Source organism: Helicoverpa armigera, chromosome 6 (assembly GCF_030705265.1).
Source record: "Helicoverpa armigera isolate CAAS_96S chromosome 6, ASM3070526v1, whole genome shotgun sequence".
Lineage (NCBI taxonomy): Eukaryota > Metazoa > Arthropoda > Insecta > Lepidoptera > Noctuidae > Helicoverpa > Helicoverpa armigera.
In genome coordinates, this window is record NC_087125.1 from 2769263 (window position 1) to 2791272 (window position 22010).

Consider the following 22010-nt stretch of genomic DNA (forward strand, 5'->3'; position numbering starts at 1 on the left):
TAGTGAATTACCTGCTTCTTTTAACCATTCAAGACCATTGTTGCTAAGTACTGTTTGGACTCATCTCGTCTTAAATTATGACCTTCACTGGACCGTTCCGGTTTAATGGGTGAAATTTCTGCCTTCGTATGATTGAATACGTTATTGTTACTTTCTTCGCTGGTATGGTCTTCGGTTTTGTTTCATGCAAAGAGATGACAATCTGTTTTTTTACGTACATGATTTTCAAAAGTGAAACCGAGGGTGATTAATTTTGTATATGTAAGTTTCCTTTCTCCCTTTCTACTTGACAATGCAAAAATCGTGCAAAGATTCACACACAACCTTAATTAATCTAGGTCAAACGTACCAACCACAGAAGTGTTTGATGTTTTCTCACTAAGCACGTAGTTTTAGATCAATTTTGAGGCTGCTGTTTTGTTTTACTCAAAAACAGTGAATGTTAGGATCTAATCTAGCTTACAGTAAACCCGATATAACAGTTCTCTCGACGAGTTGCGTGTACGAAACAGTTTGTATTTCAATTAATGGTTGTCAAGCACGGAAGCGGCCGATCGTGGACCTTTAACCTCTCAGCAAATTATTGGTATAAATAATAAAATTACGACTTTCTAAACGGTTATTAGGAGTCATTTAGCACAGTTTTGGACAATGTAGTGTAAAGGTGGGTTAGTGGCATCTTGTTGTTTAGCGTCGTGACGCGAACTCGCGCGTTTTTGCGCATTCAATCTCACTTTCACGTCATGTCCTTATTAGTCGGATATTGTTCAAAATTTCGATTTCGTTCGGATGCCGCGGGCAGTCGGACTGCGATTATGTTCTAAAATCGGAACTGTTATAGTTTCTTTGTGCCTCGTTGCGGTTGAATGCTTGTAACGCATTCAAGTTGTAAAGCTTGCGTCTTTTGACACGCGATTGTCGCATCATCGTTTTGTTTGAATCGGTAGAAGCCTGAAATTATTTTAGTGCATTAACCTTTTGGTGCATGCTAGTTATGATAAAGTGTATTGAAAAGAGCCAATTGTGTTTGCATGTATCCTATACAATAGTCAATATAAACATACGTTAAGGAAATGACCATGTCCACTCATTAATTGTGAGGTGCAAAGACACAAACATGTTTGTTAAAACGGAGATGATAATCAAGAATATTATCTTGCTAAAATTACAAGGAAACCCTCTGACCCTGACGATAAAGGCGACAATTTACTGTAGTTTCATATTTTGAAATATTATGTAATATTCCGCAATATTGTACGTATCTACAACCAGATGAATAAAAGGCTAGTTCTTAACGTGAAGCTTTAGTGCATTTCTTCTATCTTTGGCTAGCTTTAATTCTTTAGCATTCGTAGCTCTGAACAATTTAGATAAGTTTGAAATAAAGCTTCTATGTGCTAGAAATATATCAAGTACTGTTCAAGCAATCAACACTTCTACTAAATCTTCGTAGAGTTGTGCCATCTAAGGCTTGGTTCAGACAACGCGACCGGCACCACCGTTTGTATCAAAGCCCCTTTTGCAATGAAATTGCGTAAATTATAAAATAAACTTTTCTGTGATCCTCCGGTTTATTTATGACGTCATAAAACTTATTGCGACGGTCAAGTTGAAAGATTTGTCGGCTTGTATGTCTGTCTGGTGTGAGTTCGCGAAGCATTACGTTTTTAGAGGCGATTCACAGCCTACGCACTCGCGCGGTTCTCTTTATTTGGTGTTCAAACGTCAAAACTTGAATGAGAAAAAGCCATGAAAGGGTCTTGAATCCCATTCTGCCTGTCATAATTGGATGTGTAGATTTTGTTTCGCCTAATCAAGCGTCTTTATTTCCATAAAATAAGTATTAAGATATAGACTTTAAACTGCTTGGCTTTGTTTCGGGAGGTGTTACTGTTACTGTGTGTTCGGGAGGTGACTCTTTACTAACTCTCTGCATGTGTGTGTGTGTGTGATGTGGTTGTTTCTCTTGGATAATCCGCCAAAACTTTTGGCGTCACTTTTTTAACAGGACGGTGTGTAAATAGCCTAACGATCGCTCGCCACATCGTCGGTCAGCCAGGAAGCGCGGGCGCACGATCACCCAGGGCGTTTGTTTTTCGTGACCCACTGCAGATCTTATTATTGCCTCACTAAATGAAATTACGTGCCGCTTAACCTTTAGCGTATCGAATGAACTGCTCTAATCAGCTCCACTGGTGTTGCAAAAGTTGGTCTTAGAACTTAACTATAGAAGGCTTTTTAATTGCTTTGCATTTATGGTGTTGACTTCAGAGTTTTAAAATGATTCAGGTGGATTAATGATCGTAAATATGCCAAATTGCCAACACATATAACTGTCTCCGGAGAAACTTGAATAAATACGTTTTACGGTGAAATATGCGAAACTTAATATGATTATTTATTTTTATATGAAACCACTTATCCAGGTAAGAGCTCTCGCGATCGAACATTACTTATATTAACTTTGAATTTAAAATGTGAATTACTCGTTTTACTTGCGGAACTTGGCGACAGCGTGGAAATTGCAAGCGCATTTTCTTTAAGCGCTATTTTAGCTGGTTTTCTAGAGATCGGGAGAAAGCATTTGCCTTGCGGCCTATTTCTATCCGTATCTCTGTCACATTACAAATTAACTTTCGAAGCTTCTGCCGCGACATGTGATCAGTCAGACGTTGATAACCACTCATTGACTGACGCTTAGAAAATGTGGAAAAAGTGGTCGCACAGCCTTGGCCTACTAAAAAATAGTTTATCTCGTATAGGGGAAATCTATGAAGTTTCATAGTTTTCTTGAAAGTTTGAACGCGAAAGTCGAGGCGAGAGTTTTAGATGTAAGCTTTCGCTCTATATTTTGCCGTGATAAATTATAACATACTACATCTAGATCCGGAACAAGTAGCAAATGTAGGCCATACAAATATTTCCTTCGATGTGGGATACGAACTGGCGAATGCACGCCGAGTTCTGCGAACGTGACTGTCGGTAGTTACGTACTTCGTCACCAACATTGACGATCCTGTTCATGTTTTTCTCAAATATTTGCGTGCGACAGACAGATAAGCGGACACTGACATATGTTGATAATATCTTCATGTTTCACAATGATGAGATGACATGCCTTCTGTATTTATCTTCATCATCTGTCCCGTTGTTGACCATGAACTGACTCACGGAAATTATGTTCACCAGTAACAGATTTGGTAAATGTAAGCATTGTAAGCAACGACTACGCACAACGCAAGAGGGTTTTGATTAGGGCGCACGTTTGAATTAGAGAACGAAATAAAGCTTAGTAGAAAATTATAAGTCAGGCAAGAAGGTAATAAATGAGGTAATAAATCTTATAAAAGTAATGACAAGGTCTTTCACAAGAAAGCAAATAAGTACTTGAGAGTAATTTTATGATCTAAATAAGCTACAACTGTTTAGCTTCAACACGATTCTGAAGTGAAAGAATTACATAAGTACATAGACTCAAGTGCAAGAACAGACGCAGTAGTTATTAAACAGTTATTAAATGATAAGAATCAGACGATATCTCGATAACTCGATAAGTCTCACCTTTCAAGTAAACACTATCGTCAATGATGGAAATAAACTTTACGATCGATTGTTCAAAGATAATCTATTGTTATCTGATCGTTTCCTTCATTTTGACGTTATAATCTAACTAGCTTTTGCCCGCAACTTCGTTCGCGTGGAATAGTGACTGCCAGCAGATTTTTGATTTGACCAATAGATGGCGCTATATGTCCGGAATAATTTATTTTTTATTTTTTTTGTAATATAAACTATCCTATGTCCTTTCTCAAGTTTCAAACTATGTCTGTACCAAATTTCACACAAATCGGTTCAGTAGTTTAGGCGTGAAGAAAAGACAGATAGACAGACAGAAAGACAGACAGACAGACAGACAGACAGACAGAGTTACTTTCGCATTTATAATATTAGTTTGGATTTGAACTTAGTAGTAAGTTTAATTGCTATAATGCTTTTATTGTAGCTTCTAGTTTTATAATACTTAACTACTTTATGGTTATTGCTTTTATCAACCTGTTTGACTGCTCCTAGTTTTCCGATGCTATTGTTTAGGCCACTTGTATGGATGGAGTCATTGTGCACTTGCTAATGAGCTCGCGATTTGTCATTCGTGGTGGATATATGACTAGACTGAGCCTGTCATATCTGTGGGATGGTTATGCGTCATCTAAAAGCTGTGGTGCGGATATTCCCACTAAATATTTCATTGTATTGTTTCATGCATGACTTAAGAGCGCTATTACAAAATCGAATCGCTCAGGTTTAGGTAAATTAGACGATAGCCGGCAGCACTTGCGCGCGTGTGCGTCTAGTGAAATACGCAACGCACACCTGCGGACCGCCACGCGGCACAAACAAACTTGAGACTTTGCCACTTTTATTTTCGAAATAGTTTATTGGTTTTATAGTTTATGAAATATTATTTGTACCGATGAATTTTATAACCTAGAATAGCTCGATTGAGTTACAATAAACAAATAATCGCTTACAATTTTTAAATTATTTAATCGACAACCAAACTTTTCACCATGTTTATCAATTAGGTATAAGTAATTGATTTATAAAAAAACTAAAATCTATAATTCGTCTTCCATGTATTGTATCTTCATTTTCCTGCAACAATAAAAACTAGGAATGTAAATAGTTTATTAAAACAAATATGTCTGTTGCGAGTGACAAAAAATACTTACCATATTATTTGTACTGATATCCGATTGAGTCTGATAATCTGAATTAAATATGCTTTCATTATCCTGCAAGAATCAAAGATATCCAATAATATTATTATGCAACAGCGAAACTAACGACGATGACATTTACGTACATATTTCTATATAACCAACATCAAACAGTCGGGTAAAAAAGAGAACCCAATCTATAACATTTTCGCATTAGAATATCATGGGTTAATACTTGTGTATATTACATTTCAACCAGATCATTATAACTAATAAATAAAATAAAAACTCACTAGTATCAAAACGAGTTCGTTGCGCAGGTTGCGCTATATTTTTCGAGCTCCGGCGAGTTTGCGCGGCGCAACAGCGAGCGATACGTCCTCCCTCGATAAGCGCTTGGCGCTGACTAAAGTTGAACACCGCGCGTCACAAGATTTATATTGATTTTTGCATTGCAAACAAAAATTATTTTAAAATATTGTTTTACTTTTAAATAGGCCAATTTTTTTTTTCAAGCTTTATAACAATACCACCTTAATTATTAAATATGTTTTATTTGAATTTGGATTATACTTTCATAGATAAAAAATATAGTTTTGTACGGAAAATTGTCAGTAACTCTCAGTTTTATAGAATTATTTTTGGTGTATTACTGTATGAATTGTAATAAATTGGTGTAAGCAAGCACAAGTACAAGATATAGTTGTATCTTGAACATTTTTATAAATGGTTAAATTGCTATATCCTCGTAGTACTGAAGCATCAAAAGATTCCCAAAAGCAACATTTTATGAAACATCCTTTGCAGAGACAAAGATTTTACTGATGTACGTGGACAAATTAAAATATTTATTGAAAACAGCCCCAAGATAAATGATCAAACTTTCTTAATCTTATTTTTGTTTTTTTTTTTGTGACTATATCCAAAGCATAATGACGCATCAAAACTCGTGTAAAACTCGAAAATTTGTGATAGCCCTCTTAATATTGTTTCATATAAAGGCGTTGTTTGATATTCAAGGTCATTTAGGTGACCAATATAATAACAAAATTGAAACCTATAAAGAAAAAAAATATATGCCATAATGATAACATTAGTGTTAGCACTAATCTCACGCACAAAGCTAAGTTCATATTTTGCATAACAATAGTTTCCGGCACGAACAGTAGCTACACGACACTCTTGTTGTAAGTGACCCTTGAACAAAAGCCTTTTCATAAACCTTTTCTAATGAAACATTTCTAAGAATTTATTGGTCTCAAACACTACGTAATTAATAAATTGAAAACGTCACCTATCCAAATGTTTTCATATTCAGGCGTTTTATCTGGAGAGTTTTCCATTTCCAGAATTTAGTTATCTTTCTCTTTTGGTGAAACAATAGGCTTTGCGTCGTTGGCCGGCCTTCGTACCTCCATTAGCATATTGACAATGATATCATGAAAGCGTTCAGATAGTGCTAAATGTTAGAAAAATCAATAAATCCCATTAGTGCAGGGTCGCGTGGACGACCTTGAGTCACGCCACTATCAAGCCAAACAAACTGTTCCACAATACTTATCTTATCACCATCAGCCGCACATTCAGGTCAAGTGATGAAACGCCCTGCTTCGTTTGTGTGTCTCCTGCGCCGATTAATTTCAGATTTACACAATTTTAGTACTCCTTTTGGAACTACTTCTGTGTCATTGTTGGCCCAAATAGTTTCCGAGAGAAATCTCTTAAGAATGCCCGAGCCAGGTTAATTAAACTCGTGAATATTCATGTTTTTACATTTAAGGGGTGAACGTAAAAGCTTTACTATCTAGACAGAATCTTAATCATTGAGTCTTGTAAACAATTTCATTTAATGGAAGTGGAAGTTTTAAGCTCTTTTAACAGTTCGTTGCTCAATTTTAAGGGAAATTAAGCCTGAATAAAAATCTCAAACTTCACAGAATTTTCAGACGGTACGGTGCCTCAATCTTAGCCTGTTATCGCAACTATTATGCAGTGACATAACTGTAGAGTAATCACGAGTATTTCTGGTATAACAGTACATTTCACGTGACGATAAATTCCCGTCAAACAATGCTCTGTTTGAATTCGCGACTTTGTTTTGGTAAACGCACACGCCGACATCTTAGCTGTGTTTACGTCTAGCCGAAATGGTACGAACGATCTCGTTCACTTATTATTGTTTGGACTGTGTTGGTGTTTAGCTAAATATTTTGAATGTTTGTTTGTTGGAGGAATATTAGATTTTAAAGTGTTTTGCAACATTGATTGTGTCTGAACCGCTTCCGAAATATAATGTTGCAGTGTTATTGTGTAACGTGTTGTCTAATTCTAATCTGGAAGTCTAATGAGTAGGTCACATGTTGACCAACTTAATTTTAGCCATTAATATAGTGGACATTCTAGGTTATTTATTGCATTAGTTTAACGCTGTCCATTTGAGTTGAATGCGTGACATTTACTTTACGAGACGTGATAACTTTCAGTTTCTCTCGACGACTTAGATGGAATATAATTACTTAGGCATTAGATCTTTATCTTTATTCCGATCAATATAGGAAATAACGAGACTGATTTGATACAATCTTAGTTGCCGATAGCTGTTAATTGTGAAAGAAATTGCTTGAATTAATTGACAGGTCCAATTACATAATTACATTCACCTATGAAAATATTATATAACATTCTGCAATTTAGAAAAAAATAATTACTCATAAGTTTCTATTTTAGATCCTATTTTAGTTCATAGCGTAGCTTTCCCATTTCTATTCGATTATTTTTGCATTTAAATTGCCAGAAACAGAGCATCTTGTATATTTTTGTCGATTGAATAAAAACTTTCAATATGTATGACATTCATTAATTCACATCGACATTTCAAAATATTAACAGACATTTATATCTCGCAGAGTTACACGTACAAATTGCAGCACTACAGCCAAATGCAAACATTAGTAAGACTCCGAGAAATGATAACTTATAAACAAATGAAATGCACAAGACAACTGCTTGATCTAGAACAACCATAGATAATGAAGAGCACGCCGACTGAGACTGAATACCCTGCACATGCAAAAAATTATGCCAATGATGTCACCAAAATATTTAATGTTTGAATAACATAGTTTGAGGTGTTTTAGCCACCTCAAGTCATTGTTTACCGTTCTCGATTTATAAGAGAGTAGGTATTGTAGGAAGTGGCACAGAAACTGGTGTGAATAAAATTTTATTTATTCACAAGAGACCGTCCGGAAATGTGGATTGTTAGAGACACAAGAGAAAGGACTCCCGGTTGCTTAGAAATTAAGATTTGCTGCTAATAGAAAATCGATACGTTAAATAATGAAAATTTGCGTACATAATGATTACTATTCCACTTTCTAGCTCTAGGGAAGTAAAGCATTAAGCCGTGCAAATTATATCGGTAATATGTTTCGAGCAACATTGTACTGGTGTTAGTGTTTAAGCTAGGGAAAGGTGTTAACAAGTTAATACGAAGCAAATATCTTGAAAACAGGAAACTGTTTGCAGAAAGTCAAAATGTAAGGAAATAAATCCAAATTATGTACTTCTATAAAATAAATCAAAAGAAACTCCAAAGGTGGTAGATATAAAATTGTGAAAAAGCAAATCCTGAAATGCGTTGATTCACCCAAATTCGTTGTCAATAGATGTTTAGCTGGCTCATCAATCAACAAAAAATACAGAATAGCAGGAAATGTGAAACAAATCACAAAAGTTTTTGTTCGATAAATACAATTTAGTGAAGGATTACAATTTGGCAAGGTGGTCTAGAATTTGGACATACTGTGGGCGAATAAAGCTTAGTAAATAAAAATCATATTGTGAAACAAACACCTACTTTGTTAGATAAAGCAATGTCGTCAGCATTCGATAACACGTGGGCTGAAAAATCAACAGTAAAACAGGCTATTCTGTGAACTGACTGGTTCGAGATAAAAGCTGAAATGTGATATATGGGTGGTGCAAATGATGTCATTATCATGTTAGTAATGACCAGACCCAAAGTGGATCGATCAGGGCCAGTTCGAATAAATTATCACGATTTGGTGTAGCCAACCTTAATCTTTTATTCTATTTTATAAAAGAACAAGATAGAGTTATCAGAGGTGTTATAACTTAAAAATTAAGTCATCGAGCAGTTGAGGAAGTAAACGAATTGCAATGTTTGTATTTGATGAGCGTGGGCGTGTATCATTTCACTTCCTAATAGCATTTACATAATATTGTCAACGAAGGTCAATGTCGTATATGTTATCTACCTACCTACTCGTTATAACAATTACTGCTCCTTCAAGGTCATACTTATGACCAAATAAGTGTTTGTTTACTTATGAAAAAGCCTGCTCCGCTTTTATTGCTTCATCATTAGCATTGAAATATGATACATTTGAATGTTGTTTGTACCATTATTTCGCTAATTTGGATATCATCTCCATTAGTTCTGTTCTATTTTTGATCTGTGCCATCATTTTTAAAATCGTCTTGTGTTTATTATTTTACCTATACAATAAATCCGAGTCTAGTGTTCCAACTCTTCAGTTTATAATTGCTTCCTCATTAATTACAATTTAATTTGGAACTGCAAACCCGAATTTGGTAAAAAAAGTTAATTGGAACTTAAACGTCCACGAAGTCATTACCGCTTACGTGTAGATATTCCCGTCTGTCGGTCTGTCAGTCCGTCAATCCTCGTTGGACCATAAATTGATTATATTCATCATTACCAGCGTTCCGTACGTGATAGCTAGGCTTCTTACGTGACACCATCTTGCTTTTTGCTTGCCGCCCTGTGTTTGACAGAGGATCAACAAAAAGTGAATTAGGAGATGACTTTTTTTGGAGTCTTTTTCATTTGGTTTACGTCAATGGTGTTGATTGTTTGGAAGTTATTTTTAGACTCTTGAATTTAAGGTGGTTTCGATAGCTTTGAAATGCATTGTTATAATCTAACACCTTGTTTCATTCGTAAGGCAAAATTAAACTCATAATGACCCGTTCGACTATTCGTACATACAACTCGATGAAACGGTAGTAGATATAACGCGAATATTTTTTTGCATAATCAAGGGAATCAGAATGTGGAACGAAGCCCATTTGGTAGAACCTCTTTAGCTTTGAATCTCTACATATTTGCCGACGCCATTTTAAGTTTACAGTTCGCAAATTGTCAATTCAGAGAAATGCTGTGTGTTTAGTTCAAGTTTAAACTTGTCCGACTGCATCGGCAAGTTGGTTATATAAAAGTGTAATGCGTTATAATGTTATGCCAGGATGGGTTTGTCACGAGCTCACGGGGGTGAATGCACTGCGCAAATATGTTCGCTCCGTTAAAATAAATCTTTGTACGTTTCATTATATTTCATTAGAGCGAGTAAATGCGCCGTTGATCCTACGATAACTGTATACGTTGTGTCTACTACGACGGCAATTATTTTTCTATTAGTAAGCCACCCAGGCGTTAAACTGGATTTAGGCTGCTATCGATCAGATGAACAGCGAATATGCATTAAATTCAGCGGAATAGTTTGCAAGAAGCTCCGACACGATCTGATACTAAGATGATTGATACGGGTACTGCAAATCTTCTCACCGCGATAATAATTTCAATATTACTTCAATGCACTTTGAAGTGTGAAAGGGGAGAGATAGAATATTATTAATGGACTTAGCACGTTATCTGTAGCACAGGCGGCGTCTTTACGTTCATCAAAGTTAATCCTAAGATAAGAGTGATCTTTATGAACTGTGAAGTCATTAATATAATATATTAAGATGATAGGTGAATATAGATAAGTGCTTATACATGTGTAAACAAGTGTAGCACTTCTTTAGATAGATCGATTGCAACCTAACATAACTGGAAGATATACATTGAAAAATCAAAGCCCACAAGATCTCTCAAATAAAATCCACAGCTACATTGACCAGTAGCAACCCTAGCTAAGCTTAGACTGTTCGCAAGTTATCTCATCAAACAATCCAGATAGCTCTAGGAATTGGGGTATCTGTTGACATTGGATAGTGCACTAACTAACGGGCCTGAGATAGCAATAGGTTCACCATCAAGTTCTGTTGGAGTACATATTTCAAGTCGCTACCGTTCGGAATTCTGCTCGTCATTGTAAGGGAAAGACTTCATCTTTGGCGCTTTCTGCGTACCAGTTCTCATAACCTAGATGCATTAGCGGTTCACTATCGATGTTTTTGAGATGGTTAAGATCTGAGGTATCGTGTAGTTTTTAGGAAACACGGGGTTCTAATTTAGGTTCTATAACACTTACATATTTGTATAAGTAAATTTTCATTAAACTTATTCCTTTATCCTGGATTACGTATAGAAATCATTTCGTATGTTTCTATTTCCAAATCTCATAATGTGAATTACGTAATTTAACCAAACCAACCAACATTAGAAGTAACTACGCACATAGTAATGTCTTGAATAATTTTCGCCCGTTACGAATTTAACTAAACGTTCGATGCGTGACCGGTCCTGACTGACTTTAGAATACTTACTGAACTTGCGAAACTGAAGTTTGCGTATATTTGAAACTGTTTTTGTAATATTTAATTCGGTATTTAAGGCCATTTCTTTGGTATATAAGTTGCTGCTATAGATGTTGAAAATGTTCTTCCGTGTTACCCGATTTTGCCTTTGCCCAGCAGTTACCCGATGTCAAAGAATAGACAATGTTAAAGTTTAAAACTGAAGGAAAGTTGGAACTGTTAAGAGTGCGTCCAGTGGACCTGCTAGATAGATATTTTAATCAGAAGGCTTGTATTCGGGTTGGTTAATGTGATGTGGGGTTTCACTATTCAAATTAGTTTTGTTAGGAAAACTGATTTGATCATGTGGTTTCAGGGCTTCGGCTCAATTAATTGAGAATTGTGTTTACGAGATTTTATTTACCCTCACCGACGATTTTTCAAAATATTTTCTGTACCCCAGGCATTGTTCGTAATGTAGTATTTTGCATTGTTACTTCGCATGAATCAGACGCACGTGTTTACTGAACAACAAAATGATTGTTTGTATTTACATCACTGAATGATCGTTACAAACATTATTCAAAGCCACTCCAGCTGTGATAATACAATGATTACCGTAGTTCACGAGCTTTTTGTATTGTGCTTCTTCCTTCATTTCTGTCTATATGCAGTTATTTGTTCCGTAGAGTGAGACACAGTTTTAGCAGCATCTGCTATTAAACTTCAACAGCAATTGTTTTTCTCCTCATCACCTCTAAAATATTAACGACTTCATCTTGGAGATTTAGCTTTAATACCATGACCTGAGTCATTCGAGTCATCACAATGAATCTTCGAATATTTTCGGTAAATTTTCTAAAGAATAAGAAATAATTCGCGCATTCACTGCTTACAAAGCCTGACGCGCCTCTCGTTAGTAATGGCTCGTAAAATGGAACGTACCGCAACGACTCTTGGATACGCCAATAGAAATGAAGTACGGTGATAAAACCAATCGTGTTTGTCTGTCTCGAGAGACCATCTTCAAAACTGCTGTGCCAGTTTTGTGGAAATACGGATTTGTTCTAATTTCTTAAGATATTTCTAATGTCATAGCTTTCGATGACAGCTTTCTCAGCTTGCCTTCCTAGCTTAGTTAGTATTACGAATTCTATCTCTTCTCTTCATTGTCTCCCTAGTTTTGAGTACATTGGGAAAATTGATACGTAATTTTCAGTGTCAAATGCTATTCTTACGTTGCGTTAAGAAATGCACATATTACACATATGCTTTTAAATTGTCTTTACTTTTTTGATTTGCCAGTTAACTGTGCAGGTACTGTACAAAGCCCAAAATTCGTTTCACACCCAATACGGTGAGCGTAAAAATTCAGTAAGATGGGCAGACAGGCAGGATGCGACGCGAAAATTGACTGAAACCGGGTCGAGCCGGGTCGTTTCGCTAGAGTTGCATGCATTGATTGTGTTATGTGTGCACCGTGAAATTGTCGCTAGGTCGCCGGGGTCGATGACCGCGAACGGTGATTCAGCTCAACTACTTTTGATTTTTAGTGAAGCTTTTTTGCTCTGGTCTGGTTGGCGTAACTTTTGTGCTACTTGTAAGTTCGCGACAGCTTGCGATTTTTGGGACATTTGAAGCCAAGCTGAATGATGGTTATACTATATCAAAATTATTATGTACCTACATATTATCTTTTGGAATGATAAATTTTAACTTTTTTATTTCATTAAAGGTTTATTTTTTAAAAAACATATATCAATAAAAAAGTATCGTGACGCATTGTCGGCTTTATATAGCACTAGCTGGTGCCCGCGACTTCGTCTGCGCAGGTTTAGTATTTCGAACAATATGTTTACAAATTGTAGCCTATGTGTTATTCTGACGTATAAGCTATATTATTGTAAAGTTTCATTAAAATCCATTCAGTAGTTTTTGCGTGAAAGAGTAACAAACATCCATACACCCATACATCCATACATACATACATACAAACTTTCGCGTTTATAATATTAGTAGGATCAATTGATGAATTGATCTTGGCATAAATATAATTAATTTCACCAGCCCAATTAAGTCTCAATTTTCTGAAGTATGAGAGTGAAGATATACTGCACACGTGGTCCTCATTAGATCATCTGCCATTGCGCAGGTTGTATTCGAAACTGTGTCAGTTAATAGAGTGTGACGAGTCTCATGGTGATAGCCATGTGGGAATGTAATGGAACTTGTCTTATTAGTTTTTAGGGCATAACGTTGAGCCAACTCAGGCAGTTTTAGTTTAAGTATGCTTTCGATTGGAACTAACTGAAATTAGAGCAATTTTTGAAGCATATGATTATTAGCATTACTACATCCATTTTTTATTGTAGCTGGTCTTTAAATAATGGCCTTGACCCAAGAGATTTAATTATGTAACGTTGGTCCCTTGAGAGTGGTGACATTACAAGATTTACCTCATAATTTTGTGCTGAACGACGTAAATTAAAGGTGATTATTTAATTGTTACAGATGACAGCAGCAGAGAAGAGGTGTCTTCAGAGCAACAGGTATGATTACTTTATAATTTACGTTTTAATTAGAGTTGGTATAATCTTCGCGGTCTTTTCTCACAGGTGACTAATTAGTTCGCACGATATTCGCACGTTCTTAGTCTGGTTGAACTTGAGTGACTGATTTTATTAATATGGAATTGGTTTTAATAAGGCTAAGTTGAAGGATTGACCGTATTTGAAAATTAACTAGGTTATTCTCTAAACTTTATTGTTTAACCTTCATAATGCTGTTAACGACTTTTTTGGTTTTCAATATTCCATTCAATGCTTATTTGGTCTACCTTTATCTTCTGTGAGTATATTTCAAATGCATTTTGATGTCTTATTTCGTTGAAAGACAGTTATTTTAACAGGGTGTAAGGGCAGTGAAGACCCTTTTACGCATTGTGGTAAATGTTGACACTTCACACCATCCTTATGTAACTTGCCGAAACCAATATTGTCATTCCCAAAGATAAATACAACACACTTTAATTAATCGAGTGTTCATAACTGCTAGATTAGATACGGTTAACTTAAATTTACTACCGACGAAGCAATCTTTAACCCAATTCCTGTACTATCGCTTGATAAGTTACTGCACTTTTAATTAGATTATATAAAAAAATATTATATGATACTTATGAATGAAAAATGTTTGTGTGCAAAGGTCGTGATGGCTCAGTGGTTAAATGTACCAGGATGTGGTTTTGAAAACCCACATCAATTATATATTTAAGTACTTTCTACGTTTAACTTAGACTTACTTACTGATGCTTAAGGAAAACCATCATGAGGAAACTGAAATTCGTACTGAAAGTAACTGTGATAGTTTCGATCCGTCCTGGTCAGTAAGGTCGGATGCACCTGCATTTATTTATTTCAGTTACACAAAAAGTTTTACAGTTTGATGTTGCATTTGATATTTTGTCTTGTCTTAACTGATTGACTTTCCATTCAATGACTTTATTAGTCGTACGTTTTAAACTTGCTATATGGACTTATGGAAAGTAACGTTGTAAACGATAAGATTATTTTTTTATTTTAGTTCTTTGCGCCATCCGAAGGAATTCTTTTTACTAAGGAAAAACATACGGTCTAAGTCATCTAAACTAAACTACTGGGAAACGTCTAGGTTTCTCAGGAGTATGTCCCGAGACAGAATGTATGGGCCATACATTTCGAAATAATTCATCTCGTTTCCCGCAATAATTCAAATGTAAGTTACCATACATTGGTCCGTTTCCCCCATTCATCGTCAAACAGTCAGGTAGAGGGACCACCCTGCGTAGAGGGTTACCTCACACGATGTTGTCCTATTCCCCATTTGTAAACTTGTCTGCAACGGTTAACCCTATTGTGTTTGAAAGTATCGATTTAGGGTTATCTGGGTGAATATCGAGATCTTTTCGATCATGAATTATGCATGTAGATATCTATTTCAATGTCAGTACGTCACTTTGTTTGGACATATAAAGATCCTGTTTAGGCGCAGGCCACCTTGATATCAGATTTTTGGGTCGAGCTATTTATTGTATAGTTGCATAAAGACGTCTTTGGTATACTTTGGAAAATACATGGATCATGTGAAGAGATAAACTATCATACCTATATTTTAGATCTTTCCATTGGTGGACAGTATACTCAGATAAGTCTGATATACAAGTATACAAGTGAGGTCTCAATCACGATAGCTTAAATTTTGAGGGAACTCCCAATTTTTAACTCCTTACTAAATTCGCATTTTATTAATTCACGACTTTTTTGCACTAAATTGTAAGTTGTAAAGATACTCAAGGACGCGTGTGGTACATAATTTTGCACATAATTGTAAAGCGCGTGCGCATCGTCAAATGTATGAATGAAATCGTTCCACGTTTGAGCAAACTCTCGCGCAGTTCCGAATTTGTTATTTTTGCTTTAGCATAATTATTTCTGGGCTGTTAATTTTGCACGCAAGTGTAAATGTAACTGTTTTCGATAATTTGAATCACATTACATATTTTTATAATTATAGTAAGTGTAGTCCCGTTTTATGTAGTTTTGGAGAACAATGGACTTTTACGGTTCACATAATCGTGTGTTTTATAATAAAATTGTAAACTTATGTAGGTATGTTTCAGCTAGTCATTTTGATAATTTCTTGCTGTTTTCTGTCTGATTTAGATTATATTTTGAACACAATTACAAAGCTCCTTCATGTGCCAGCTTACCATTGTATTTCCTGATTTCAATTCTAATAACATCCTAAAATGAGGTGAGACATTTAGTACATCCTAACACTTGTACAAAATTTTACACTCAGGTGCAAACTTAGGTGCACAAGAAAACTAACAGTAAATCTCTTTCGTTCATAAAACTGAGGCAGCTAACAAGTTCTAAGACGGCTGCTATGCAAGCACGTTGGTTGCATTTACCGCCATCTATCGCTAGTGTACATCAATCACAATGATCGATGCCTACAAACTAGGCCTGAGGATTTCTCAGGCCCCGTTCGCTCTATGAAAGGTTTATTTCGATACTAACTTTTATGCGTTGGTTTGCCCAGTTTTTGTGGCGCGAGGTGTATGGCTTGCATTATGGATGAGAACAGTTATCCTGCACGTTATTGCTCGCTGTATATGGGTCGGGTTGTTCCTACATTATGTATCACTGCGGGATTTGGACAGGTTTTTTAATGGAAATTATATGAAGGAATTTGTACTATGACCAGCTGCATAGTAAAGAGCAAAGTTCGTACTGTGATATAAAACTGACTTGCATAATAAAAGAAGCATATCCGTAGGTATAAACAGTCGTGGACGCTATTTAAGAGCAAAATACTGACATTACCGAACAATTTAAAAAAATCGCAGAAATTCAATTTGAAGCCACACAATGAAAATTCTCATCCGTGGGAATGCACTATTTATTGCACTGTATCTCAGTATACACAAACACAAGATCGAAAGAATCTTACGTTGCTTTATATAACACTATTGAATCGCGACCAGTTCTCAAGGATACTCGCGATCTGGGTTCAATCACTTCGCTCGCGGTGAATGAAATACAATCCGGCTGAAAGTAGCAGCACAATACTCCAAAACAACTACAACTTAGCTATAACACGTTTGAAATTAGTAAGGTTATACAGGAACCCAAGGAGCCGGCTAGTGCTGCCCAACTACTTTTTGCGATAAGAATCGATACCAGCGAAAGCGATCGTCGTTATCGATCTCGGGGAAGGCAATCTTTCGCTGTCGAACGTTTGTGGGAAAAGTATCGAGAAATATTTAACTCATTTGCGAGGCGGGTTAAGTCTTGTAATCATTATGAAGACATGGAAAGTAGCGTATGAAAGCTAAGTGATGTGGTGGTTGCGAACACTTTCTTGCTTCCGATTGCGAGTAAATATTGACGGGTTTTCGAAAAGCCGATAGACGGTAAAGGAGAGAAAGATAAAATGAAAATTAATTAGCCACCACAATAATGTAAGTCTTCTTCATAGATCAGAAAAAAGATAGTTTATCTCTAAACGCAACAATAGCTTTAATTAGCAAACTAGCGAGTGAAGTAAAAAGCGAATCTACGCAATGATCAGCGATGTTCAATTAACTACAGTTTGCGAACGAAACAAAATGCCACCACGTTCATGGGCTCCGTATTTCCGCTAATTACCTTTAATTAAAACATTGGCTAGATGCTTGTCGTTGTAAATCATGATTTTCGTGTCCATTGCCATTAACTCAATTATAGGTATTAAGTTGTTTGTAATGTTATACTTCCCCGGAGTAATTTAATTTGAGAGCTCAAACTTTTTTGTTAATATTCGTTGAATGATCATTTAGCTTTACAAAATCTTTTTTTTAAAGGTATAATTTAGAAAATGACGTTGTAACATACAAGTCCCATATAATAAAAAACATTTCGTTCAAAACATTTTTTGTACTAGTCTAGACATGAACATTTGCCCAATTAGTGTAAAGGTCTCGTATGTCAGCCTATTCCAAATTATGTTTAAAGCCCTCGTCAGGAGATGCCCATGGGAAGATAATTATGAAACAACATTTTAGGTCTTTCCAGTTTTCCACAGCCCACGTATTGTATGTAAGGCCTACCTTGCTAATGTGAAAATCTGTGTACAACTCAGTGCAATACATCGTCTTTCCATATCATATCCATATAATTACGGAACCTTCACATAAAGGTTTAATGCCATCTCCACATGTGTACCGTTATTATTTATCAGCTAAGCTCTTAGTGTGGAAATTATCGGACCCAAAGCCAATGAGTAAGTTCATAGATTACGGTAGGAACCTGTCCGCGACTGGTTTACGCATTAGCTTTGACATAGAAGCCTTATTAGCTGAATAAATACGTTGCATCTGTTACGAGTTATTACCAACACTTAAAATGTTATTATGCATATCTTATTAATGTACTGCAGCGTTGTCGTGATTGATTACTGTACATTGATTATTAGCGAGTAGGTGATTAATATTAGCTGAGACACCTTTTTCCTGGTTTCCTGTGTCCACCTCAGTAATTGTGGGTCTCACAATTTCTAATTCTTTATTGAGGAAGTGATTATGTTTAATCCGTGTGTGTAATGTGTCATTCATGTTTATATATTGCAAACTAATGATGATGTCTATAAAAACTTCCCTTACACTTGTCCGATCAATACAGTTGAGTTAGAAGTACTTCGTTTTCTTTTTCTAATTCTTCCTCGTTTCCTTTTCTGCAGCTTCAGTGATGAGACTCTAAGTTAGATGAGACCAAGTCAGAGTACTCTTATACGACAAGTTCTATCATATACCTTTTATAGTATTCTCAGATCTATTATACCAATCAGAATCATTTACCGTACCTTAACGTTGTTTTTGTGTAACAATTACGTCTGCGTTATGGTAATTTCTGTTTTTTATTTGACATTGCGATTAATGGGTCGCAGATGAGGTAACATCATGATCATTGTGTTTCCGCTGATGTTTGTGTTTCCTGGTAGCAATTGCTTCCTGTCCGATACCGTGTTTGTTAGTTTTGAAAATTTCATCATCACTTTTGCCAAAACTTCGGTTGTCAATTTCACTATTATCCTAAATATTTGCTAAATTGATTGGTGTCGAAATGAAGGGTACTATTTCAAAAACAGTAGTTATACTCATTATGGATGAGCTACATTTTGCAATAGTGAACGCAATTCTTGAATCAAATTGCTAAAACCGAAGATTGAAGTTCATTATTTTCACATCAAGGCTCCTATTTCTACTCATCTCTATTTGTAACAACCTTTAAAGTAAGTCAAGAAAAATTATAAGTTCAAAACAAACAGTACCTTTAGTTCTAAGCTCTTGAATTGACATACTTGTGTTGTAATTTTCTATGTTGTGTGCATAACACCTTTTTTACTCACTATATCATTAAAATGTTAACATCGTTGGGTATTATACTGACTTTTGCTCCCCACGTGTCAGTTAGCTGACCCCAATGGTTTCTAAACAGCTTGAAGTTATTTATTCGAGCTAATACGACACTCGCATGATATGTTCCATTAATTCTATCCCTGGTTAAGTAAATCTTGATTTGATGTTTATCATGTGTCTACAGATCTACGTTTGGAACTGTCGGATGTCCATTAGCGAAGCGGTTGCTAATTAGGTCATGGACTAATAATGCATTCAATATTTTCTGTTATGTTACCTTCTTGCGATGAAACTTTGTTTCATAATTAATGCCTGTAGCACACCTCCGCTGCGAAACCCAAAGGGCGAAACCGCCATAGTTTCGCTGTGAGTTGTGAGTTGTTGGGCGGCGAAACAATAGCGAAAAGCTCATTTGCTTAGGCGCCGTCTACATCTCCGCCCTGGCGGACAACGGGCGGAGATGTAGACGGATGTAGATGCAAATGAGCGAAATCATGTTAGAAAGAGACAACGTCATAGTCAGTTTTGTACGTTAGAGCAGGGAATTTCGCTATTGTTTCGCCGCCCAACAACTCACAACTCCCAGCGAAACTATGGCGGTTTCGCCCTTTGGGTTTCGCAGCGGAGGTGTGCTACAGGCATAACTCCTACTTATAATATGTATTGAAACTAATACGCAAAATATTACATCGGTACGATAATTAGTAAAGAATTAATACAAATTATAACACTTCAAGGTGAGTTAATTAAGATAAATCCACGTGGATAAATTATCTATATGACACAAGATTCTGAACTTCCAACAGTTATACTTGATACACTAAACCAGTTCAACCACTCAGCTTGTGGAAGTAAGCCAAACTGCCTATAAATGTTATCAAAACTTGAAACACCGAAATGTCTGATATTAATCAATCAATTATTGACGGAATTGAGAAGAACCTTGAGGCAATGAAGTCCAAAGAAAACAAGAGGTATAATCTAACTCCTTATATACGGAAACTTGCAATAAAACAACTCACTCATTAGTGACACTTCCTTCTGACTTCTTCTGAAGACTTGTCCTTAATCATTATTAAGGACAAGTCTTCAGAAGAAGTCAAGAAGTCCTCGTCCGGACCTGTTCAAAATATAAACAAAAGTCATTACCCATCTAATGCGTAAGATTAGGATTAATGTACACTGATAAACTTAGTTTGATATAATTTATATTCAACTAATAGGCAGTTTGTGAATAGCCCCAAGGTTTGCGCGAACTTGACACACTTTCAGAGCTTTTAACACAAACGCTATCGTAAATACGCTTGACGAGATTTTTTAATGAAAGCGCAGTAAATGGAAACGCGGAAACTTTTTACGGAAATTAAATCGTGTTTATTTTTGAGAGGTTTTTCTTTTCATGCAGGTATATGGCTCATTTACGTTTTATTTACATTATGAATGTGTCATTAAGTGACGTTTATTTTAAAACAAGCTTATTTTCTAATGTCATATCCATAGAATCTAAATCAGAGTTACCAAGTAACTCTATAGTTAAAACTTTCCCGGTCTATGAGCGCTTGCATCAACTTTTATCATCAATAATGTAGAGTGTAGAGGCCATGTAAATTGTTTCACAATATCTACAACTTTGTAGACCACACCACCAATAAACCATTCTCAATTGCATTTTAATCTGCTATTACCATAGTAAAAAGCCATTCATTTATTTACGGCCTTACCAGGAACCCTTAATCTTTCGCAATCTGTATGCAAGTAACAGATTATCAAGTCCCGATATCGTTTGATAAGCTTGCAGTAAACTTAGTGGTGTTCGAGTCACCGTTACCCGTTGATAGGAACTTCTAATGATTTGCAGGCTCCGTATGAACAGTTAGATTGTTCCCATCGCCACGGCGGGCTCGGATCACCTGCAGGCAATCAGCGGCTCTCGTAATGGCCTGATAACTTATTGCTTCTGTTCACGTAATTATGGGTTTTATACTCCAAAGTAATTGATGGCATGGGAGTTTCAGCGAAAAAAATTAGGTCCCGATATCAGGTTTCGATGCCCGTGAAATTGTGGAAAGAATTTGCGAGAAATTAATATTACCGGGGGTATGCCAATCGATTATTAAATGTACCAATAAATAACTCAGTAGGTAGGTACATCAACTCAAAAGCTCAAGCCTAAGTCCATCTTTATCTGTCTATATTACGTCCGATAGGTAATGCAGACTGGGGCTAATTCAATACATCATTGTCGCGATATTATTGATGTTATATATCTTTGATCCTCATTGTGATAATACTTGAATGAAAGTTGCAATTAAATTATATCTTCTTATTCATCGAGCAACATAAAGATATTATTGCTCCACAAATGATTAAATTAGATTTCCATTTGAACCTAGATATTACAATTGCTAACCCTAAGACGTGAGCGGGTATTGAGGCCTAGCAACGTGTTAATAGAACGCTTCCCAGCATGACCGCTTGTAATGAATATAATACATGAAACTTACAAAGACTTACAATCATTATCATTCCTGTCACGCCCTGTTATTCCAACTTAACTTTATTAGCTTGAGCACCGATTTCAGCATCGTAAAGTTTAACATCAACTTAGAATTTGCCTTTATCATGTTTTGCGGCGGTTGGATTTTGCGCCCTAAAATCATTCACTTTAAGGTTTCCTGACAGTTGTGTTTTATCATTAGAGTTATCGTGATTCGTAATATTAGTATTGTTAGAATTTGGTCTAATGTTCTCAAAGATCACTCCCACGGTAGGCGGTGCATTTATTATTGTCCGCTTGGTCCCCTGAGACAATTCTTGACCTTGTTCTAAATTTTCATGTGATACGA

General features: G+C 36.0%; 1 protein-coding gene across 5 annotated transcripts in view; it reads left to right on the forward strand.

Annotated features, from left to right (window-relative positions):
• Positions 1-22010, forward strand: part of LOC110381177 (protein spire) — a 164281-nt gene that overhangs the window by 30169 nt on the left and 112102 nt on the right. For all 5 annotated transcript variants that reach the window (XM_021341423.3, XM_021341407.3, XM_021341415.3 and 2 more), the window contains exon 2: positions 13737-13774. In XM_021341423.3, the coding sequence (XP_021197098.1) occupies positions 13737-13774 (38 nt within the window). The remainder of the gene's footprint in view (positions 1-13736; positions 13775-22010) is intronic.